The sequence below is a fragment of the Apus apus genome, chromosome Z (assembly GCF_020740795.1).
Source record: "Apus apus isolate bApuApu2 chromosome Z, bApuApu2.pri.cur, whole genome shotgun sequence".
In the NCBI taxonomy this organism is placed as follows: Eukaryota; Metazoa; Chordata; class Aves; order Apodiformes; family Apodidae; genus Apus; species Apus apus.
The window spans coordinates 50,080,490-50,098,431 of record NC_067312.1 but is presented as its reverse complement, the minus strand read 5'-3'; the positions used below and the strand labels follow the sequence as shown (position 1 = coordinate 50,098,431).

General features: G+C 44.1%; 1 protein-coding gene across 1 annotated transcript in view; it reads right to left on the bottom strand.

The window, feature by feature from the left end:
* MAN2A1 (mannosidase alpha class 2A member 1) overlaps nucleotides 1-14,587 on the bottom strand; it is a 98,462-nt gene extending 83,875 nt beyond the window's left edge. The window contains exon 1 of the mRNA XM_051643003.1: nucleotides 14,132-14,587. Within this exon, the coding sequence (XP_051498963.1) occupies nucleotides 14,132-14,266 (135 nt within the window). The 5' untranslated portion in view covers nucleotides 14,267-14,587. The remainder of the gene's footprint in view (nucleotides 1-14,131) is intronic.
* Between the last annotated feature and the right edge of the window lie 3,355 nt (nucleotides 14,588-17,942).

Sequence of the window (17,942 nt, the reverse complement as noted above, 5' to 3'; positions counted from 1 at the left end):
TCATCATTCTTAGAATTCCATCTTCACAGAAGTTCTTCATAATTCTGCAGAAGGTATGCTTTAGTATTTTTTTTAACCTCTTTATAAGTTTACACAGCTCAGAAAACGAAGGAAAAAGGTGCTGACTCAGTGCTTTGTGTTTGGTTGTTGTTTTGGTTTTTTTTGATTGATACATCGTGAAAACAATAACTGGTTTTAAAATGCAACACTGGAAATAAAAAAACCTGTAGTCCCATGCCCCCTGGTGGCACAAAAGAAATATCAAGACTGAAATTTTCCAAATGCAACATTAAAGGGGTTGTGAACAAATTTCAGTGTAAAATTAGTATTTTCCCTTTCAGTGTCTGTGACATTTTAAAAGAAAGGTTTCTCTGCTTAGAAAACTAATAGCCTATTACGCCATTTACTCTCTAAATAAGGGATATGAATTAACATTGACTGGGGCTTTACAAGCTGTTCAACATAGGCTCCGATCTTTAGATGCTCAAGACGCTGAAGTGTAGCTGCATCTCGACTAATTACTACCTGCTTCACTGCACATGACTATACTTCATCCAAGTCACATCATGCTCCCAGCTATCCCACCACTATATACGCAGAATCTACAACTGTTAACTCAGACAACGGTTTAAAATTTACAGAATCATAGAACAGTTTGAGTTGGAAGGGACCTTAACGATCACTTAGTACCAACCCCCCTGTATAGGAAGGGACACCTCCCAATAGATAAGGTTACTCGGAGCCCCATCAAACATACCCTTGAAAAATTCCAAGGATGGGAACACTTCCACAGCTTCCCTGCGCAACCTGTTCCTGTCTTACCACACTTTTTCTTCTTAACACCTAACCTCAATCTCCCCGCCTGAAGTTTTAATCCCTCAGGACCACAGAATCACAGAATCTTAGGGGTTGGAAGGGACCTCGAAAGATCATCTAGTCCAACCCCCCTGCCAGAGCAGGATCACCTAGAGCACATCACACAGGAACGTGTCCAGGCAGGTTTTGAATGTCTCCAGTGAAGGAGACTCCACAACCTCTGTGGGCAGCCTGTTCCAGTGCTCTGTCACTCTCACAGGAAAGAAGTTCTTCCTGATATTCACATGGAACCTCCTATGCTCCAGTTTGCACCCATTGCCCCTTGTCCTATCACTAGACATCACTGAAAAAAAGCCTGGCTCCATCCTCCCAACACTCGCCCTTAACGTATTTATAAACCTTGATGAGGTCACCCCTCAGTCTCCTCCAAGCTAAAGAGACCCAGCTCCCTCACCCTTTCCTCATAAGGGAGATGTTCCACTTTCTTAAACATCTTTGTGGCTCTGCACTGGACTCTCTCAAGCACTTCCCTGTCCTTCTTGAACTGAGGGGCCCAGAACTGGACACAATACTCCAGACCTGGCCTCACCAAGGCTGAATAGAGGGGGAGGAGAACCTGTCTTGTTAGTAAACCACACCCTTTCTAATACACCCCAGGATGCCATTGGCCTTCTTAGCCACAAGGGCACATTGCTGGCTCATGGTCATCCTCCTGTCTACCAGGACCCCCACGTCCCTTTCTCCTACACTGTTCTCCAGCAGATCAGCCCCCAGCCTGTAATGGTACATGGGGTTGTTCTTCTCCAGATGCAAGACTCTACACTTGCCCTTGTTGAATTTCATCAAGTTTCTCCCCACCCAACTCTCCAGCCTGTCTAGGTCTTGCTGAATGGCAGCACAGCCTTCTGGTGTGTCAGCCACTCCTACCAGTTTAATGTCATCAGCAAACTTGCTGAGGGTACATTCTGTACCCTCATCCAGGTTGTTGATGAAGATATTGAACAACACGGTCACAGACCTCCAACTAGATTTACTCCCATTGACCACAACTCTCTGACTTCTTCCTTTCAACCAGTTCATGATACACCTCACTACCTGATCATCTAGATCACACTTCCTCAGCTTATCTACAAGGATGCTACAGGAGATCATGTCAAAAGCTTTACTGAAATCAAGATAAACCACATCTACTGCACTTTCATCATCTATCCACCTAGTTACCACCTCATAGAAGGCTTTCAGGTTGGTCAAACATGACTTCCCCTTGGTTAAACCACGTTGACTGCTCTTAATGACCCCCTCATCCTTGATATGCCTAGACAAAGTGCCAGGAACAAGTTGTTTCACCACCTTTCCTGGGATGGAGATGAGGCTGACTGGTCTATAATCACTCAGGTGCTCCTTCTTGCCCTTTTTGTAGACTGGAGTGACATTTGCTTTGCTCCAGTCCTCAGGCACTTAACAAAGATGATGGAAAATGGCCTAGCAATGACCTCCCTTAGCACCCGTGGCTGCATTCCATCAGAACCATCGATTTATGGATGTCCAAATTGCTTAACTGATCCCTAACCCAATCCTCATCAACCAAGGCAAACTCCCCCTTTATCCTAACTTCCTCTGCGGCTCCTGGGGAGAGTCTGCAGCAGTGTAGACAGAAACAAAGGAGGCATTCAGTAACTCAGCCTTCTTTATATCCTCTGTCACCAGGGCACCCAACTCACTCAGCAGTGGGACTACATTGCCTCTAGTGTTAGTTCTATCCGCAATATATTTGAAGAAGCCCTTTCTATTGCCTTTGACCTCACTAGCAAGGTTTAGTTCTCAGGAGGCCTTAGCTTTCCTAATTGCCTCCCTACATCCTCTGACAACAGTCCTATATTCCTCCCAGGTTGCCAGCCCCTCCTTCCATGATCTATAGATTCTCTTTTTTCACTTGATTTTGCCTAGCAGTGCCTTGTTTAATTGGCATGCTGAAATCCTAAGCTTGGAAGAAGTGGTCCTTGAATGCTGACCAACTATTTTGAGCCCTTTTATCATCTAGTACCCTGTGCCATGGGATTTCTCCTAACAATTGCTTGAAAAGGACAAAGCTGGCCTTGCTGAAGTTCAGGGATGTGATCCTGCTAGCTATTCTGTTCCTCCTGCACAAGATCCTGAACTCCACCATCTCATGGTCACTGCACAGTCCCTTATCCCTTATCCTCTCACTACAAGGTCTTGTAAAAAGCCCCTCCCCAGCTTTCCTGTAGGCCCCTTCAGATACTACAAGGCCGCTATGAGGTCTCCCCAGAGCCTTCTCTTCACCAGGCTGGACAACCCCAACTCTCTCAGTCTGTCTTCATAGAAGAGGTGGTCCAGCCCTCTGAACATCTTCCCGTCCCTCTGGACTCTCATCAGGAGCTCCATGTCCATTTTCTTCTCATTCACGTATGTTCTAGAAGTATTTAACCTCTTCGTACAAGAAAATAGTCTTACATTGCTTACAGTACAAAGCAGTGAAGTTACCTAAAATTATTTCATTTTTGCTAGTAACAGATGTTGATATACTGGTAAAACAGATTAGAAGCATGTTACAAGAAGCATTTAATATTTCTCATTATAAAATATTATTTATGCATTATAAAAAATTCTAAAATTAAAACCCAGGTCCTCTCCATTAATAAAACATACTCTGGCAGTATTTTTTTTAAGTAAGTTTCCACACATTTTGAGATAATTTTTAAAATTATTTATTTTTCAATCTGAGCAAAGATGCACCAGTTTTACATTAATTCCACCTGAAATTTTACAATTTACATGGGTTGCAGGTACTGAATGGCAAAATTCGTCTAGCAGCACAACTCAAATGTCAGCAGAATTCCCCCTGACTTTACAGCATCAAGTCTCCAAAAAGAAGTAATCCTAATCCAAGACCTTGAGCTCTACTTACCTGCACAGAAAACTAGACGTAGAGGTCCACTGTCTGGATAAACACTTCTTAGTCCAAGTGGATATCATTAAAGGATGCTCTGTTGAGTTACTAACTTGTTTTAATGTAAGAAAATATGCAATGTAAAGTTATGTGAATCACTGGGTTATACAACTCCTTAATAAGTTTGTAATAACTTTGGTGTAAACTTCTTTATTTTCTTTCTTCCTTTATGTATTGATAAGACTCTGCAAACGAACAAGAAATGGTGCTTTGCTGGACCTTGTTCTCACCAACAAATACAGGCTGGTTGATGATGTAAGACTTAATGGGAGACTAGGCCCTAGTGACCATAAGATGGTTGAATTCAGGATCCCTAGAGCAGTGAGGAGAAAGCAAAGCAAGCTCACTACCCTCAACTTCAAGAGAGCAGATTTTTGTCTCTTCAAAAATCTCCTTGGCAGGGTACCGTAGGACAAAGCCCTGGAGGGAAGGGGAGCTCAGAAATGCTGGTCCATTTGCAAGGATCACTTCCTCCATGCCCAAGAGCAATGTATCCCAGTGAATAGGAAGGCAGGCAGGGGAGCCAGGAGGCCTGTGTGGATGAGCAAAGAGCTTCTGGACACAGTAAAATGTAAAAACAAAGTATATAGAAAATGGAAGCAGGGACAGGTATTCTGCGGGGGGTACAGACAGGTTGTCAGAGAAGCAAGGGATCCGGTAAGGAAGGCCAAAGCACAGATAGAGTTGGACCTGGCCAGGGGTGTGAAGGACAACAAGAAAAGTTTCTACAAGTATGTCAGCAATACGAGGAATACAAGGGAAACTGTGGGCCCACTTCAGAAGGAAACTGGAGACCTGGCCATGCAAGACTTAGAGGAAGCTGAGGTACTCAATGACTACTTTGCTTCAGTCTTCACCAGCAAAGGCTCTGGTCACACCATCCAAGTTAGAGAAAGCAAAGGCATGGACTGTGAAAGGAAGATCTCCCCACTGTAGAAGAGCAGATTCATGACCATATGAAGGACCTAAACGTGCAAAAGTCTACGGGACCTGACAGGATTCATCCATGGCTCCTGAAGGAACTGGACAACAAAGTTGCAAAGCCTCTGTCCATCGTATTTGAAAAGTCTTGCCAGTCTGGAGAAATCCAAACTGATTGGAAAAGGGGAAACATAACTCCCATTTTCAAGAAGGGACAAAAGCAAGACCCAGGGAACTATAAACCAGCCAGTCTTACCTCTGTGCATGGCAAGATCATGGAGTAGATCCTCCTGAAGGCTCTACTAAGGCATGTGGAAAACAAAGTGGTAACTGGTGACAGCCAACATGGCTTCACCAAGGGCAAATCCTGCCTGCCTAATTTGGTACCCTTCCTCAGTGAGGTCACAGCATCGGTGGACTAAGGAAGAGCAACCACCCTCATCTACCCAGACCTGTGCAAAGCCTTCAACACTCTTCCCCATGACCTCCATCAAAACTGGAATGATATGGTTTCAATTGATGGACCACTCATTGGGTAAGGAAGTGGCTGGATGGGTGCACTCAAAGAGCTGTGATCAACAGTTTGATGTCCAGATGGAGACCCACGATGAGTGGTGTTCCCCAAAGGTCAGTACTTGAACTGGTGCTCTTTAACATCTTCATTGGTGACATGGATAGTGGCATTGAGCAAGTTTGCTGACAACACCAAAGTGTGTGGTGAGGTCTACATGGTGGAGGGAAGGAAGGCCATCCAGAGGGACCTTGACAGGATTGAGAAGCGGGCTTGTGCAAACAGCATGAAGTTAAGCAAGGCCAAGTGCAAGCTCCTGCACCTGAGTCAGGGCAATCCCAAGCACAAATACAGGCTGGGTGGAGAATGGATCAAAAACACTCCAGAGGAGAAGGATTTGGGAGTTGTCATGGTTTGATTCAGCATCAGCAATTAAACCAGAGACAATAATGCTCTCAATCCCCTCCCCCTCCCACCCAGCTAGGGAAGGAGAGAGAGAATGAGGGGGAGAGAGACTTTCTAGACTGAAAACTAAACCAGACAACTTTAATTAAATACTAATGATAAAAGAAAATATGTACAATTATCTACTAATTTGCTCAGAAAGGTGCAAACCCCTTTGCCTCCCCCAACCCCCAGCAACTCCCACAGCATCTCCTGAGCTGCGAACAGTCCCGAGAAACTCCGAAGCTGCTGGAGAAAGTGGAGAGTGATGAGGGTCAGGAGAACTCGAGCCTGGGGGTCGATGGTGATGGATGAACAGAGTCCTCCTTGGATGTCGGCCATGGACGGAAGAGAAGGGAAGAAGAAGCAGGAGAAAGTTGTCTTTTGTGATCTCTGATCTTCTGCTGAGCTTACGTAGATATATGGAATGGAATATGTCTGGCCAGTTTTGCTGTCTAACTCACCCTCCTACTGGGGGGATCATAAATCTTCCCATAGTGTCTGAGCCAGCAGAGGGAAGATGTGACCTTGAAGACCCAGCAGTTAGAAAAATATTGCACCATTTGTTATCATTCCTAGCTGGAACACTCTGCTACTAGTTAAAAGAAAGCTTACTGAACGAAAAAACCAAACCAAAACAACAACAAAAGCAAACAGTAAGAGGAAAATTGGCTTCATCCTGGCTCAAACCAGGACACGAGCAGCTAGTATGCTCTCCATCCCCATAGTTACATAGGGTTGGACTTAACCAACAAAATCTTCCCATGCAAGGAAAGCACATATCAGCAAAACCTCCTCCCATTTGGAACAAAATCTGTCCATATCTACTAGCAGCACCGAGCAACCTGTCACTACCACAACATGAACCAGCTACATAAACAGCTCCATCAGTCAGTCTGAACCCTTCAACAATTTTCATGCCCCAAATATTCCAAAGCATTTTGCTTTCCCACTGCCCTCTGCTTGTCCTTGTCTGCTCGCTTCTGACACCAGCCCGACCTGTAGCAAGAACTCTCTCCAGAAAGGAGCATCCAGCCACCCAGCACAAGGAAGGAAGTCCAGTAACACCAATGACAGATCAAGCTGCTTATTCTGGGGAACTAGAGAATGGACAGTTTTGCCCATCTAAGCATGGTACATTGCAGAAAGGGCATTAGTTGCAGTTTTCACTTCTTCAGTCAACATTCACTCCTTCTCTAAATGCAGTCACTTTCAACAGACCTCTAACAATCATTTAATCAGGAAAAAGACAGCTAGCTCAAATAATTTAAGTGGGAGTATGACAGGCCCACAGACAACAAAACCTCACCAAAATAGGCAGGCAGGGGAGAAATCCACACTAGAGGTTTCTCGGTTATGTCAGCTGGAACTTGATTTGTATTGAGACTCACCCAGTAACCACCAAGTGCTCGATTCAAAACCAACCAGACCCCATTCTCTGTCCCACACACAAAAACAAACAGGAAACCACAAAGGAGCTAGCAGTGTCCTGTACAAGAGGCTCTGGTGCACAAATGAGCTGTGGTGAAGAAAGCAGAGCACCACAGTGAACAATGTTCCTCTAGGGATGTGAAATTCAAATCAAGATTACTACCTATACAGGTGTACTGCAGTAAGCAGTGAGAAAACCAAACTCAAAGTCTCACTTCCTGGCTGAATGGTAATCTTAATTTTCTGCATCAGTCTTGTCAATAACTATTTCCAGGTACATCCCTACAAATAACTTTGCAAAAATCTTAATATAAAGCTCTGATCTGATGTCAGCATACCAAGATAGTAAGCCCAGAAAGCATTCTCTCTTCACTGTTGGAATGCAGTACAGTGAAGAGAACATACTAATGTGGAATTAAAGGCCACCTCACGTACCAACAAAGCTAGTAGGTAAAAGTTAAAATGTAACCTGACACAGGATCAAAGCATAATATTAAAATACTGCATCTATTCACATTGCAACAAAAAAACAATGCATCAATCAAAAGGATAAGTCAAGGTTTAAAGCCTTTATTAATCTGAACAGAAGGCTTATGTGCATTTGTAATGATGAAAATTATGTAAGTAACCTTGTTATTAATTTACTAACTTTAAAGTACAACTTAAAACAATCTCTCTTTATGAAGACACTGGAATTCTGAATTAACTGAACTACAAAAGTTCTACTTCAAACATGTTGCAGCCTGACGAAGAGATTCCAAGAAGCTGACAGACTTCCCCATTCTGTTTTACCAGAGGCAGCAAAACCAGGAGTGTTCAATGTACTACCATCCTAGACTTAAGTTTCATGTAATTTATGGAGATAAAAATGAGGCATGTTGTTCTAGACTAATTTGACACCATCATCAGTGATCTAAAGGCAAGGAGAAAGGAAAGCAAGATGGAGACAAATCTAGAAATATTCCCTGCTTAGAGTCAATTAATCTGATAAATGTTCATTACTAATCTGCCTGATAAGTTTCAGGTTCATTTCCTTTCTGATTCTCCTCTCTGCTCTACACTGAACCTTTATTTATATGGATAGCAGTACAAAACTGAAGCACAGCTTACATGGCATTAAATGTATGAACATTCTAATAATGCTTATTTTTATGTGAACCAATTGAAACTTAAAACCATGTGTCAGACAAACAAAAGATCAAGTGAGAGAAACCACAAATCTCTCTCTCTTTTCAGTACATACATTTCAAGTTAGACATTGACTTTAGGTAGCAGAAGAAAGTGTTCATTTATAGGTGGTGTCACTACTTTTCTGAAAAATACATTTTGCTCAACATTTTTCATCAGATTTAAACACTGTTACTAAAGGAGGCTATTAGCTTCTGCTTGACTGCTGCTTAGCCAAACCGTTATACAAAATATGCAAGCAACAAAGAGCAGCACACTCTGTGAACTTCAGGAAGTACAAAGAATTGTGACTGAATTGTAACTATTTCACAAAGACAGCCCCTCCTCTTTTACAATGCACTAACAGCTCAGCAGAAAAAAATCCTCAATTTTCATTATCTTACACTCAAGATAATTCCTGTGACACTCAAAGGCTTTTTTTAGACTGTGAACTTACTAAGTGTTGTCATAGGATTTTGATTGATTGTATTTAAGTATGTTAACATGTTTCAAATGTTAAATGATGGAAAATGATGCCTCCTTCTGTGGATTTCTTCACTGAAGATTCAGTCTTCTCTGATGTGAAACTTGTAAGAATGCTACTGAAAGTTACTATGCCCACCGTTTTTTCAGTTCTCAGAAGTCAGAGGATGACAACTTCAAAACTATGTACAACCTCAATTGCCACTATTCACATTTTACAGTAAAACAAACATTTCCTAAATACCTGAGCATGTTGCTTCCAATACTTCTGCATACAGAAGTCCTGTCTCTTGTTATACAACAATAAGCTCATAAAATACACCTATCAACATGCAGCAACAAAACAAGCATATTTATAGTCCATGCAAACTACTGATTTCAGCTACCTCACTATGGCGAGACTTCTAGCAATTCTCTACCTGGAAAGGGTGTTTCAAGCGTCTCAGGAGCTATTCCAAATCAGAAAGAGTACAGACTCGCTGACACTGGAGGGTGCTGAGTTTTGCATGGCACAGAACTGGGGCATGGTAACAACCAAACCTGAACAGTTTTGCCACAGTTACAGCCACCTATTGGAGACCCAGAGCTGACTGAAAATAGTGCTTCTTTACCATAAGGAAAGTACTCTCTCAGCAGCACTCCAGAGTAAAGTTCACAAGGCATCTTTGTTCAACACACAGATTCAGAGAACTGCTGGAGTTTCTGCCAAGTATTTAGTCTTAATTTCCTACCATCACTGCTCCACCCTACCATGGTTAATATTCTGGCCTGCTGGTACTACTACGAAATTACTGGCAAGCTCAGATGGAATTGCACTTCATACTGCAACAGTACCATTTATGCCATTTGTGTAGAAGTACTTGATGCATTGTGTACATGCCCTGAAAGCATAAACCCAGTAAAGAAGCTTTAGCAGTACCACCAATAGCCAAACTACTTACTGGAAGAGCACCGGAAACCAGCGAGCAGGCCAGCTGGAGGAACTGTGTTTGATCACCTCCATTCAATGAACTAGTGAGCCCATAAAAGCAGTTAACACACATGAGAAGATCAAAGTAAGCTTCAAATAATGGTGACCAAAGGCGGAGGGAGGGAAGGGGGAGCGACTGAGGGCAGGAAGGGGAAGAAAGCTGAAAAAGGCTAAAGATAGTCTTACTCAAATAACAACTACTTAGGAAAAAAAAAAACAACAGTAAAGATGGAAGTTTCTGTATGTTTGTGCTTTGCCTTTTCATAAAGTTTAAGCAAAGATGAAAGATACAAAAAATGAGGAACTGCTTGGTGCTATTTCAGTTCCAGTCAGAATCACAGCAGATGTGAGTTTAAAAAATGTGTTTCCAGACACAAGCTTGCACACACTGGGAAGATACATCCCATAAAAGCCAAAGCAAGCTGTGTGGAAGTGGCTAGAGGAAAAGGCTCATATCCAAAGCATCACCTATCAGACAATGACAGAGGATGCTTCATTGCGTTGCCATTTTGCCTTGCCCAGCACATGAAATTCACTAAAAAATGAACTCTCATGTGAAGACTATAAAAAGGACACATATGTGAAGCAAGATAGTCTTACAAGCAAATCCTTCACCTTTTTTCTTTTTTAATTGGATTTTAATTGCATAGTGGGCTATGCACACTTAGGTGTGAATCTAGCAAATTTCAGAATCAAAATAAATATTCTGAAAGCTTCTGTAAATGAACAGCTTTTATGGATCTGCTCAAAGTCAAGGTTAAAGTTAGTTAAGAAAACTTGTTAGGCTAATGATTTATTTATTTTTTTCTATTTGGGTCCAAAATACAGCATAGATTAATTAGGGACCTACCAATATTTGGTGTTCATCTGTGTACAGTAACACAGCTTCTTCAAGATAAGCTACTTACAAGCTTGTTCCACTGTAGCATTGATTTGAATGTAGTTTTCATTTAGTAGTTATCAATTTAGCCCACAAATCACTTGCACCTGACACTCTCTGCACTAGAGAGAGCACAGGACTAACCAGCACTCCGACCCTTCCGCCACGGCACAGCCACAAGGTTTCTCAAAGTGTTCTGTGCTATTAAACAAAAACAACATACTAGACCTTTTTTTTCCACTATATTCCACTCAAAATCTCTTACACAATGATCTGTGTTGGCAATGGATATAATAATAATAATCTAAAACCACACCTAAACCTATTCCTCCACCTTGAACTCATCTCAGTGCAATGTTTGTAACACTGTTCCTAGCCTTAGACAGGACACTGGGACACCCTGTATCCTGACACATGTACTGAGACAAAAACATCCTATGGGTAGGAGCAGGTTCAGAGAAAGACAGAGCTTGTCATACAGCCATCATAAGAAAAACACACGCCTGACAGCACACAGGATCCAGACAGATAAACACAGGACTTACAGAGGAGAGACCAGTAAGTCTTGATCTCCATGTATTGCAGCTACCTAATCTTCCCAAACTTAACAGGGTCTTCAGTTCCATGACAACACAAAGATATTCTGATATTATGATTTAAATCACCACCAATGATGACAGGGCTATAAATCACTTAAGTCCAAGTTCTATTCTAGTTGCGCCAATGCCATCTTACCATGGATAGGTGTGAATACCATTCACTGCAAACCCAACTCCTGATGCCAGCTTCTGCAAACCCAGCATCTTAAAAAGATGGAATGTCACCACTGCCTCCCAAGCCTGATCACAGGTGCTGTTTAGCACAAGCAACAAAAAGCATTTCCAAGTGTTTTGTTGAACAACTAACTGAACTCTTGAAACTGGTAAACACACTCTAGGACAACTCTTGGCTACGCTGGCAGATAAGCCTGAAAGAAGGCAGGTCCACAAGACTGAGCCTGACGTAGACAACTGCAAGACCACGCAAAGAGAAGTGCCCTGTCTGCAAGAAAAAGTGGAAATGAAAGTGGCACAGCAATCCTAGTAATTTCTTTTACTACGGGTAGGAACCATGACACTTCAGGTGAAAGCAGATCAACAGGTACTGCCTGCCAGCTGAAAACTTCCAATTATAATCTTGGCAGAAATTAAATAAAAAGCCTTGATAAATAAACATTCATAAGATAAACTATTAATAGACCACTTCCAGAAATAACTTCTGCTCTTTTCTGAGCTTAGTGCAAGCCACATAGGTCAGTAAGAAGAAACTAATGAATATGCAACTTCCAGGACACGAAAGGTGACACACACTGTTACCAGAACTGCACAGAGGAACAGCAAAACTGAAAAATTAGCACACTTTAAGAACAAGAAAAGGTATGAAGTAAATCACTCCAATAATTGTGAAGAAAAATCTCTATTCCTTTTCCTAAGAAAAAAAAGTTCTGACTTTGTCACACAAAAACATAATGCCTTCTTACATCTACAGACTGATGATCTACTGCTGATGTAGCTTTTCATAACCAAAAACAACTTGAAGTTTTAACATCTGTGGCTAGTTTCACTTACATGATATTGGCAACATGCACTGACACAAACAACTTTCGGCAGCTCAGGCAGAATTAAAGCTGTTCCTTTCAAATACTTTGGTGGTGTCTATTCCACTCTTCATCTTTTGCATTTACTTTAAACTGATGAGTTACAGGGCTCTGAAAACATTTGCTAGGTTTCAGAAGTTTCAAAATTGTAACAAAGTGAAAAATGTATATCCTATGGGCATCAATAGGAAATCATAAAAAACACATCCGTTTCTGTAACTTCATCCAAGTTACAATCAGCAAGAAAGGAAAAGATAACTATTCACTCAAAGGAAGGAGAAAAATAGCAATAGGCAAAGGATTCTGCAGTGATAGCAGCCTCAAAGTTACTTGAACATGGAAAAGGCAAAAAGAGTAAACACTGACAGACTGTTCTAGAAGAAAGAGGAGAGGGAGGAAGACAGAAGAAATGTTTGTCTCTATCTGACTAGATCACGTGGAAGGAAGAGGTGTTGAAAAAAATTAAGATACTAAAGCTTTGGTCACAGGAGATAAGAATACGTTACACAGCAGAGCAGTGCTACACTGTAGGACACAGAGAGGAATTTCAACTGCAAGACACTGACAATGGAAGACAAAACATGTCTAATGTTCTCTGTTCACACAAGTATTTCTAACATTAAAAAAGAAAAAGACCACCCATGATCAAGCTTTCCTGTTCCATTCTTTACCTGGATTAAACTCAACTGTTGATATAAAGATACGTAACAGGATTTCCTAATATAATGTACTGACCCTAACACAAAAGCAGCACATGTCCTTAGCTATTTCAATTTTCACACAAGGCATTACTTTCCTGCTGGAGCACTGAGGAGACATAGAGGCTGCAGCCAGCCTTGTCTTGCTTTCTTATCCTAAGCTTCTTCCCATTCTTTTGGTTCCTGAAAAAAAAGAAACAGGGCCGGACCTCTGAACCAACTTAACTCAAAAGACTAATGGCAGAACAGATCTGCACTCCTTCCTTTTTTTCAAGTCAAGGTTTTTACTGTTACCAAAACAGTATCAGCTCTTACCTTTGTATTAAACAAAAAAACAGTGACTCTATTAGAGAGATAACTGCTACTTTTTAAATAAGCCTTCTGAGTTCTTCTATTGACCTGAAGCCTCACTGTCATAAAAAACACTTCCATTTGTTTCATTAAAAAAAAATCAATTGTGCAGGCATAAATAAGCTATAACTTTACCTTTTGTCCTTTTTTGTCTGCTACCTTAAGGAAACATGGCTATTTATACACACCAGTGTTCTGCCATTCTGCACAGCACACCATATGCTCTCTGAAACACTGGGTTTTTGTCACGGTTAGACACTCCCTACTAGAACACTACCACGACACACAGCTTTTAAATTTATCTCCCACACAGGCAACAGGAGAGTGAGAAACTAAATAACTGATTGGCATGACCATGCGGTGCAGTCAGGGTTCCAAAGCAAGGTTAGCGAAAAGGGAAGCAGTAACATCCAGTCAGCATTTCTCCAGACCTACCTGTTGATGGCGTAGCTAGGGTCCACCCTCGAGCTCTCGGCTCTCCCTGCCAACTCCCCCCGCCGGCAGCACTAGTTCCCAGGGCGCAGAGTCAGCCCGCGCTCCCTCTTCCGCTGCCTGCCCAGACCCGAGCAGCCGCCCAACCCGCAGTGAAACCCCCGCCAAGGCCCCAGCCTGTCCCGCCCGCACAGCCCGGCGGCCTGGCCCGCTCCCCGCTCGCAGCCGGCAGCGGCACCGCCCCGAGGCGGCACCGGGCGTCCTACACGCCGCCCCGGCAGCCGCCGCACCCCGCGGCCGCCCGGCCGGCCCGGCCGAGGCGATGCGCGGCCCGGTTCTTCGGCACCCCCGGCGGGGAGGGCTCGGCAGCGCTGGCACCGCCCCTGCTCCGCCCGCCGGCGCGGCCGCCGCCCCACTCACCTTGGGAAAGGTGCCCTCGCGCCGGGGGCTCTTCGGATGGTCGAAGTGGCCGCGATCCAGCATCAGGTAGAGGGAGAAGATCACCACGCAGAAGACCGCGCTGCCGAACACCGTGAACTGCCGGCTCAGCTTCATCGCCGCGGCCTCCGCTCCCGGGTCCCGCTCGCCGCCCCGCGCTCGGAGGGCAAAGTTCTTCCGCCGCGGCGGAGGGCGGGGGCCTCAGGCGGCTCTGCCCCCGGCGCGGAGCAGCCCCAAGTCTTCCGAGGAGAAGTGCGAGAAGTTGCCCGCTCCTCCGCACCCACTGCGCCGGGGCGGAGAGCCCTGCCGAGATCCTGCGGCAGCGGCGACAGGCGAGCCGAGAGTTTCCGAGAGCGGATCGCGTCGCCGGGCGGGCTGGCGCCCAGCGGGCAGGCAGCGCGGCAGGGCCGACAGAGCGAGCGCCGCTGCTTCCCCGCCCCTTCCTCCTCCTCCTCCTCCGGCCGCCTCACCAGCCGCTCCGCTCGTCCTCGTTGCCTGCAAGCGGCGCCGGCGTCTGGCGCCTCCTCCCCCACTCGGCGGCCAGAAAGCAGCAGCTGCCGCCGCCGCGGGGCCGCCAAGGGCCGCCACGCACACGCTCCGCGCCGAGGGAACCGCCAGCGCCTCCGCGCGCCGCCGGAGCGCCCCGCCCCGCGCGCCGGGTGGGTGGTGCCGCGCCCGTCAGACGCCGGCGGCAGCGCCCCCCCCGGCCCGCCCCGGCAGCGCCCCTCCCCCTGCAGCGCCCCCCCCCGGCCCGCCCCCCGGCAGCGCCCCCTCCCGGCAGCGCCCCCCCCGGCCCGCCCCGGCAGCGCCCCACCCCCTGCAGCGCCCCCCCCGGCCCGCCCCGGCAGCGCCCGCCCCGGCAGCGCCCCCTCCCGGCAGCGCCCCCCCCCGGCCCGCCCCGGCAGCGCCCCGCGGAGGGAAGCGTGTGGGCCCGACGAGCCCCAGCACCGCCACGTGTCGTAGCAGAGACTCGAGATACCCTTTTGCAGAAGGCCTGTTCCGCCGCTGACACCACCGGACACATGGGTGGGCGCCTGTCGAGCTCCAGCATGGCGCAAGCTCATCTGGGTCCTAAGAAAGCGTCACAAACACCCGCCGCACGTGCCCGCAGGAACGGTTCGCAGTCCGAGGGGCTGGTCGACAGCCCGCTGTCCAGATTGCCCTACTCCTCTATGGCAGTGAATAGCTTCTGATTTTGACTGATGTCATCTGCTTAGGTTTGAAAATGTTGATGAAAAAAAAATAAAAAATGTCTGCTTCCCTCCAATATTTTTGGGCAAGAACTTAGGCTCAATTGGCTGCAATTGAGAACTAGACACATGCTGAGAACGTCCTTCACCTGCTGCTTTTTTGAGGGCTGGGATTGAGGTACAGCCTTATGACTTAAAGTCAGGATGTATGTGTTAGCATGACTACTTTGCTTTTGTTTGCGTTTTTTTTCCCAGGAAGATCCCCCCAAAGTTTCTAAAATGGTAATAACATGGAGAATTTTGGCCAATAAAGCTCACTAGGCTTTTGCAGGAGCTGAGAAACTACGAGAAAGAGATTAAGCAGGTTAAGGGGAAAGAATGACAGCGGAAGGCCACAGCAGCCAGTGTCAGGCAAAACAGACAAAATACACACAGGAGTCTTCTACAGTATCTCAAGTAAAACCAGGGAGTTCTGAAACCTGACATTACAGTTCTGTTCAGCTACAAAAGCTGTAAACACACGGATATTACCATTTCACATTTGCTCTATTCCCCCTCTAGGGGCAGATCCGCACAGAAAATGGAATGCTTCTTACTCTGTTTTGTTGGTGGAGTTCAGAGACCTTTGCAAATTCAAAAATCCAACTTTGCCATGATCTGCATAAGATCCAAATCTCTTTTTCTTAAGAGAGAAATCATATTTAAATCTACTTTAAACTGACAGTAAGAATACTATATATATATATATAAATGGCCTCAGGATTTAAGATATGTATTATTAAGGTTGACTCTGAAGCCTTTGTTCATTTCATGCATGACGAGATAGATAATATTTTTCCTCTTTCTTTTTTCATGGGGTATTTAATTGATTCATTGAACAGAGCCATAGGGTGCCTAGAGGGGAAAAACAGGACTGTAAACAAACCAGTCCTATCTAGGCCTTTGGTTTTGCTTGTTAAAAAAGTCAAACTGATAAATGAGAAAAAAGTACTGCAGAGAGACGGTAGTGGTCAGGCAGCTAAGGCAACAGATGTTGCTACAGGTAATCAGACCCTGTTCTCTCTGTTAGGGGGTTTGTAGGTGATATTTAGTCACATGAACTGAAGTACCTTCAGGAAGCTGGTATGGATTTTTTTTGTTTTCTGGGTTCCTACTCAATACATCCGTGATCTAAATTGCAGAAATATGCAGAATTCACATTTGCAGCTGAGGCCAATGAAACCAATTAGCTTAGACCTTTCATTACAACGATCTTTTACAGGTAAAACCATAAAGTCTGTAATAACCTATGATTTCTTAGAGCATCATTAAACTGTAAGGAAAGAAACCATTCTACTGCCAGTTCACTGTTTCAGTTGTCTATATGGAAGTAATATGAGATGTCACAACTCACAATTACAGTAAAACCATATTTTAAATCATAATAGTTTCAGTGAGACCAGTCTGTAAAAAGCAGAGCTCAAGTGTAAATCAGTATTTTATGCTTCAAAGCTGTGTCATAATGTATATTTGTTTGAGGGGTCAAATGCAGGTTACTTTAAAACTGTGTCATAATATATGAATGGACCAATTCTGGTTTTCTAGGCAACATTGGGGCATGTTGTCCTCTCTGTGTTTGATTTTGCAACTCTGTTCTTGTGGTCTAAGATTTTTGTTAGATAATATTAGATATAATTACATATTTAGGTACATGCTCTGTTCTATTGCGTGAGATACCCTGTAGTAGTCTGATGTTTAATCGCTGATAAATAAGAATATCTGTTCTGTAGAATGAGGGACTCTGCTAATGTGATCTAAGACTGAAACTTTTAGTCTAGTATCAATAAATCTGGTATGGGTAGCATCAAAGACAACTACATTTCCAGTTCTGCTTTGGGGTTTTTTCTTTCACACATTATGTGAAATGGCTATCAGTACTATATGTTATTAAAACCTATGCAGAGTTCTGATTCTCCTAGAAATGTAGTACGAAGCCCAAATAATTCTTCTCAAGTAGAATTCACGTTCCTCTGTTAGATACTTGAATTAATGATACAGATGGACTAAGGAGAAGTGTTAGCCTTGAAATAAGGCTCAAAAACTTGGAAGTGGTCAAAGAACTCTCCCAGTCACTAACAAGAAACACTGAAGACAGTAATTTGTGTAGAACCTAGCCCTTTCTCAGGATTTAGGCATAGGAGTTAGAGACTGGAAATGTATATTTTCATCTACTCAGGCTTTGTGACTTTGAATATTCTTTTGAATATAGATGTTGATAATTTATTTTTCAAAGATACGCTCTTTCCACTTTGAAAGTGTGGAAGGAAGAAAATGGTCAGGCTGACCATTTTTATAAACTCGCCATGTTTACTTAGAGCTTTACATACGTATCTGTGCATATTAAATAAGTACCTTTTATAATATTTTTATGTATCTGTGTAGTCCTTGTATTATGTCAATATCATCTGTGTGTACATACACACACATTCCATGTGTCAAAACATTTCAGTACTGGGAAGAATACACTGAACCTTGGTCTCTTTTTCCTCATGCCAGCAACCTGTGTGCTAGGTGACAATATCAAAGGTGGACATAGCAAGGTTTCCAATATTTATTTTCTTTAA